The sequence below is a fragment of the Nannobrachium achirus genome, assembly GCF_963921795.1.
Source record: "Nannobrachium achirus genome assembly, chromosome: 17".
NCBI lineage: Eukaryota > Metazoa > Chordata > Actinopteri > Myctophiformes > Myctophidae > Nannobrachium > Nannobrachium achirus.
In genome coordinates, this window is record NC_137824.1 from 62,033,366 (window position 1) to 62,039,783 (window position 6,418).

Genomic DNA, 6,418 nt, shown 5'->3' on the forward strand with positions numbered 1-6,418 from the left:
TAACATTGGAATGAGTCTCGGTACATATTAATGGCGAAATGGCCTGGTAAGTAGCGTAGGTGTTAACGACATGCGTGTGAAGTCATTAAAGGACAACTCCGCCCTAAATCACTTCTAGGCTCACCTTCCTACTTATATTGATCCAAAATTACTGTCCATGGGGTCTATTAGGCACAAATGCTCCTGTTGTCCAGTTTCCCCAGCAGAACCCAGCAGCTTTCATAGCATAGAGTGGAGTCTATAAGCCTATCGCTTTTACACTATTTGTTGTGGTCAAAAGTGATTTATTCTTTCATGAATGTGTTACTAGTTGTCATTACAAACACATCCATGCCTTGGCTGTCCCACAAAAGCCACCAAAATCATGTTTTGGGGTGAGCATTAGGCACAACTGCCAATCAAAGTGACTGTACTGACCAATCACAGGGCATCTTTTCCGCGACTTGGTAAAACACATAAAAGCATAACATCTGTTTAGCAGTATGTGATGGCTTTTGTGGGGACAACGATGGCATGGGTGTGTTTGTAACTAGTAACACATCCATGAAAAATAAAAACACTTTTGACCACAACAAATAGTGTAAAAGCAATAGGCTTATAGGCTCCACTCTTTGCTATGAGAGCTGCTGGGTTCTGTTGGGGAAACTGGACAACAGGGGCATTTCTGCCTAATAGACCCCATGGACAGTCTTTTTGGATCAATACAAGTAGGAAAATGAGCCCAGAAGTGATTTAGGGCGGAGTTGTCCTTTAACATAGCGTGCATATCCCATCAAATAATCACTAAATGCCTGAATCCCGAGGCTAAACAATTTACAATACAACACTGCTTGTAAGTAACGAACAAAGGATGGACAGTATAAATGTGGTTGTTGTTGAACATAGATAGGATAGGCTTGAACAGTTATTTTCGGAGTTTTCCTAGTAAAATGAACTCCTTTTTCGTCGCAGCATGTTTATGCTATGTTCAGTCGTAAGACAGTGAAGCGTGTCAAAAATAGCAGATCTACAAGCTCACAACGCGTCTATCCGCGACGCATTGTGCATTGTAGGTCTGTTCTCTCTCTGCTGCTTGAGTTCCGCATCCACCAGTGAAAACCTCTCACAGCCAATCGATGGCTGTTATTTCACGAACCCCGCATTTTGTCCCGCCAAATGTTAACCGGTTAATTGCTGGTTGTTTTTAAGGCTCGCAAAGGAGCGTTTTAATGATTTATTAGATTACAAAAACTAGCCCTTACCCGTTCAAAGATATGAGCTCCAAAATGATGTGCAGTGTGTGGGTTATGGGATGTGCACTGTGCACACAGTATATGAGGGATGGAAAGTAACTTTAACTGGTGCTTGCATGATGTAGGAGCATCAATGTAAGAAACCCGTTTCGTTTAATGGCTACAGAGATACTGTTACCCCCGTCCCCCCCCCCCCCCCCCCCCCCCCCCAGCCCGCCCGCCCACACACCCGCCTGCCTGCACACACACACACACACACACAGAGCTGGTTAAACATTTTGCCTCATGCTAGATGCAGAATAGATGTGCCTCATGCTAGATGCAGAATAGATAATAGATACACCATAAAAATGCTAATATACAGCATACGATTTGTGAAAGTGACAAACGGGCTTCACAGTTATGTCAGGTGTGTTCATATGCTAATGGTGATGCGATTTCAGATCAATTGCTCCAGCCACCGAGGAGAAACGCTGTTACAGACAGACAGACACTCAGACATTCGCAAAATTATAGTATAGATATGATATTTCACCCGTCGAATACCCGAATATTCGAATACTTTGAGGTCGAATAATTCGAATTCTAAAAATCACTATTCGTGAATGCCCTAATATATATATATATATATATATATTCTTTTTTTTATTTTTTTTTATTTAAAAAAATCACAATAGAACCGTGTTATACAAAATGTAATGCCTCAACTCTTAGTGCTCATCAGGTCGGTGGGGTCCCCAGTTAAAATATGATTATTTTGGGGGTCCCCAGTTAAAATATGATTATTTTGGGGGTCTCCAGTTAAAATATGATTATTTTGGGGGTCCCCAGTTAAAATATGATTATTTTGGGGGTCGCAGCCTGAAAAGGTTGAGAACCACTGCAATAGGAGACTTAAGAAATCTCATAGAGTCTCCTACTGAGCAGCCACCCGGTCATCAAATTATTGTCTTAGGAATGTGACAAAAACATAAAAATCATTCTCACTGTGATGACCATGGAGGGTTGATCTGGTGGTGGATGCTGGGGCTGTTCCTTCCTCCTGCTGTGGCGGCCATGTTGGGCTGTGGGCTGAGACCAGGAGACATCAAGAGCTTGAGCCTCTGTTCCTGCTGCTTCTGCTGCTGCTGCTGCTGCTGCTGAATCATCCACTGAGGAAGTATCTGTGTACAGCAAAACATCATGTGAGCAGAGTAATGAAACAATACTTTTATTTAACCTCTTCAACCCTATACATTGGGCTCTACACTAGGGGGCAGTATTACCTATATTACTACCCGGCTTGTTTGGACGCTTGATTCTGATTGGTCGAGCGCTGAAATCAGCTGTGAATTATAGGAGAATAATGACCGCTCCGCTCTATAATTCACCGCTGCCTATTCAAAGGCTCAGAGCAGCTGCAGCATTCAGGCTGCACTGCCTGGATATGGTGCCGTATCCAACATGTCAGCCATGTAAACAAACACACAGCGTCATTTACAACCAAACGTTGCTCTGAAGAATGTTTTAAAAAACATTTGAGGCGAGAAATAGACGACGCAGTAACAGAAAATGGATTCTATTTGATCAGCACTTCCTTGTTTTCCAGGTTTTTAGGTTTGAGTCAAATTATTAATTTTATTTACCCTAACCCTAACCCTGATGGTGATCTGGTGGTGGATGCCGGGGCTGTTCATTCCTCCTGTTGCGGCGGCCATGTTGGACAGCAGGCTGAGACCAATAGACATCAAGGGGTCAGAGATCTCCTGCTCCATCACCTGCAGCCGCTGATCCGAGCTTAGTGAGAGAAGTGTCTGTGTACAGCAACACATCATGTGAGCAGAGTAATGAAACAATACTTTTATTTAACCTCTTCAACCCTATACCCTGGGCTCTACACTAGGGGGCAGTATTACCTCATGTTGTAGTGGCCATGTGGCGGGGTAGTAGATGGAACATACTTTCTTTAGCTTTTAATGATTATAAATATATTTATCAATACATTAAATTATTATCACTCTGTTAATCGTGACAGTTCAAACTTGTCTGTCAACAAGTGTGTCTTGTTTGGCTTATTAATTATTCACAGGTCTGTTCCTGACAGGAATATGTTTTCGCTACGATGTCAGAATTGTAATGAAATGTAGTTTTATTACGTACCGTTCCAGGGATGTCTGGAGACACTGTGCTACACGATGCAACACCGACAGCCTCTGTTGGGGACACGGTGGTGACAGCCTCTGTTGGGGACACCGTGGTGACAGCCTCTGTTGGGGACACCGTGGTGGGGGGGTCTGTTGGGGACACCGTGGTGACAGCCTCTGTTGGGGACACCGTGGTGGGGGGGTAGGTGTCACCGTCTGTCTGTTTCTTCCTCTGTGGGCTGGTTCTGTCTCTCTGGTCTCTTTCTTCTTCTCTGAGGCGTTTCCTGCCCTCTCTTGATGGCACAGAGGAAGACAACGATGAAGAGGAGTTAGGATAGGATAGGTTTCCTACCCAGCAGAGGATAGGTAGTCTGCCTGGCAGGGTTTCCTACCCAGCAGAGCAACTTTCCTCCACCGTCTTGGTGTCGGCTCTCAGGGAGCCAGCCTAAGACGGTGCCTGGACTGATGACATGTTAAACTCTAACACATACAATTTACAGTTTAGGCATTTAGCAGACGCTTTTAATCCAGAGCGACTTACAATAAGCAGGTGATACATCAATATAATAAGCAAGATAATATGTCAGTACATCAACAACAATATAACAAATGCATAGGAATATCAATCTTACAATGATATGTGAGTTTGTATTTGAAAGATAACAACACTGTATGGCAACACATTTTTTTTTGCCTATTCCTTACCTTTTGTCTGACCAGAAGAAATCATGATCCAAACATTCCTCCACTGTAGGTCTTTTTGTTGGGTCTTCATCGATCATCCTCTCGATGAGATCCTTGGCAACCACATCCTGAACATCTTTTAAATCATACTTACCATCGTAAATGTTATATTCACATTTAAATCCTTTGCCAAAGGGATGTTCTCCTCCAGACAGGATGCAATAGATCAACATCCCAGCCACCTTTAGAATGAATGTAAACATTAAGTGATATTACAGTAGGCCTATGTGTTGTACTCATTGCTGCAGAATAGACTAAACACAAACCTGGATGTCAGTGCTGCGTTTATACCGTACACCATTCTCATCATCCAAGGCCTCCTTTGCCTTCCAGCATTTTGTTCCTGCACCGCTTGTGAAATGTGTTGTCCCTTTGGTCAACCGTCTGCTAATTCCAAAATCAGCCAGTCTTGCCCTCCCTTTAATATCTGCAGGGCAAACAGGTTAGGTATATATAATACAATGAATCCAATAAAAGGGGTTTAGATTAATACAAATACATTCAGTGAATGGTACTGAAATTATCTTCTTATTTGGCTTCTGCAGCTTACCAATCAAGACATTCTGGGGCTTGATGTCCCGGTGGAGAATTGGAGGATTCTGAGAATGAAGAATCTTTAAACTTTTAAGAACCTCCTTTGCAAGCTGCTTCTTCTGTTCAGAGTCTGTATTCTTGATGTGTTCTTCCAGTGTGTTTTCACATAACTGAAGGACAAGGTATCCAAAGGTCTCATCCTCTGCAAAGTCCACATATCTAACAATCAAAGGATGATCAAGCTCTGGAAGACGTAAAAAGCCTTCCTCGTTCTTAAGCACATGATAGTTGGATTTTAACATTCTCTTCACTGCCACTTCAGTGCCGTCATCTCTTAACCCCAAGAACACCTCAGTTCCATCACTTCCCTTTGCTATGCGGAATCGTTCATCGTTCACAAACACAAAACTTCCAACTTTGACAACTTTCTCAGCGTGTGCAAGCTTCTCTAACTGTGGTTTCCACCTTTTACTGATTGAACGCCATCTCCGTGGTGGTGGTGGTGATGATGGATCCATTTCTTTGCATCAGAACAGCTATGGAGAGACAAAACATGTGAACTCAATAGATATAAATATTTATATATATTAGATATAATTCTTTGTCTCTTACATAATCACATGTCGTCGCTTTTGGGCAGAAACCAGCTCCAATCTAAATGTTTTTACGTTTTATTTTTTATTTTTTTATAGATCTTATTGAACACTCTTAAAGGGGTAGTTCACCCCCAAAATGACTTTTCTTCCCGTGCCATAGAGACTTGAGTTCAATAATATTTTGTTGTATTTGCTTCATTCCTAAGACAGAAAATGTGATTCTAGTAAATGTACCCCCATTGATTCCGGATGGGGACCCAAATGCATGGCCCTGGATGGAGAAATCATCACGGTAAGTTTACTATAATTAACTTTTTGAGTGAGTGAGTAATCAATCGAAAAAAATGACATTTTGGGGGTGAACTACTCCTTTAAGTCTGTGTGTGTATTCAAATATTGAACCAATGTAAATTATTTCTGACTAAACCGACAGTTTGACGAAGTTTAGTCACTAAACCTTCTAACTCCATTAGAGATTATGAACAAACCAGTTGATTAGTTTTCTTCTTCAGTTAGGCATGGTAGAATCCATGATAAACAACATAGTGAAAATGGAAAAGCAGGCAAGGCCGTGTCTGCCATGTGAACCCAGACTGGCTACCATGCTGTGTGAAATAAAAGGAGATTTCGTTTCTTTTTTAAAAACCTAATGGTTGTCGTTAATTAATGTATGCCAATACAGGCATGTGCACACATAGACATCAAATGGGGTTTGAGCCCCTGCCCTTTTATCAGTAGAACACAGTACTATGCAGTAGATATGTAAAGAAAAGGGGGAAAAAAAGAAAAGAAAACAGTAAATCTAAACAAACAGTAAGTATATACAAGGAATATACAGTAAATCTAAACAAACAGTAAGTCTATACAAGGAATATACAAGTATACAAGTATATACAAGGAAGGGGCAGGGAGGGTAGGGTTGGGCTAGGTTTTTTACCAGTTGCGAACGGCTGCTGCCTGTAAGTGGTTTTTCAGGGCAATTTTAAAGGATGCTAGTGATCCACACTCCTTTATGGCCTTCGGTAAGGCATTCCACATTTTTGTGGTATAGCAGAAGAACGAGTTCGACCCTTTCTTTGAGTTGACTCTGGGTTGAACGTGATCTGTGGCACTGCCTCTGGTGTTGTAATTATGGACATCCTTAACGTTTATAAAGTATTTTGACAGGTACTTGGGTATCATAGTGGTG

The 6,418-nt window shown here is 41.8% G+C and overlaps 1 protein-coding gene across 1 annotated transcript in view; it reads right to left on the minus strand.

The window, feature by feature from the left end:
* Positions 1 to 4,740, minus strand: part of LOC308302592 (uncharacterized protein) — a gene marked incomplete at its 3' end in the record, with an annotated part of 15,833 nt that extends 11,093 nt beyond the window's left edge. Inside the window, exons 1-6 of the mRNA XM_080746848.1 lie at positions 4,650 to 4,740; positions 4,366 to 4,526; positions 4,061 to 4,281; positions 3,372 to 3,648; positions 2,858 to 3,025; positions 2,220 to 2,395 (exon numbers count right to left, since the gene is read on the minus strand). Coding sequence (XP_080602974.1) covers positions 2,220 to 2,395; positions 2,858 to 3,025; positions 3,372 to 3,648; positions 4,061 to 4,272 — 833 coding nt within the window. The 5' untranslated portion in view covers positions 4,273 to 4,281; positions 4,366 to 4,526; positions 4,650 to 4,740. The remainder of the gene's footprint in view (positions 1 to 2,219; positions 2,396 to 2,857; positions 3,026 to 3,371; positions 3,649 to 4,060; positions 4,282 to 4,365; positions 4,527 to 4,649) is intronic.
* Between the last annotated feature and the right edge of the window lie 1,678 nt (positions 4,741 to 6,418).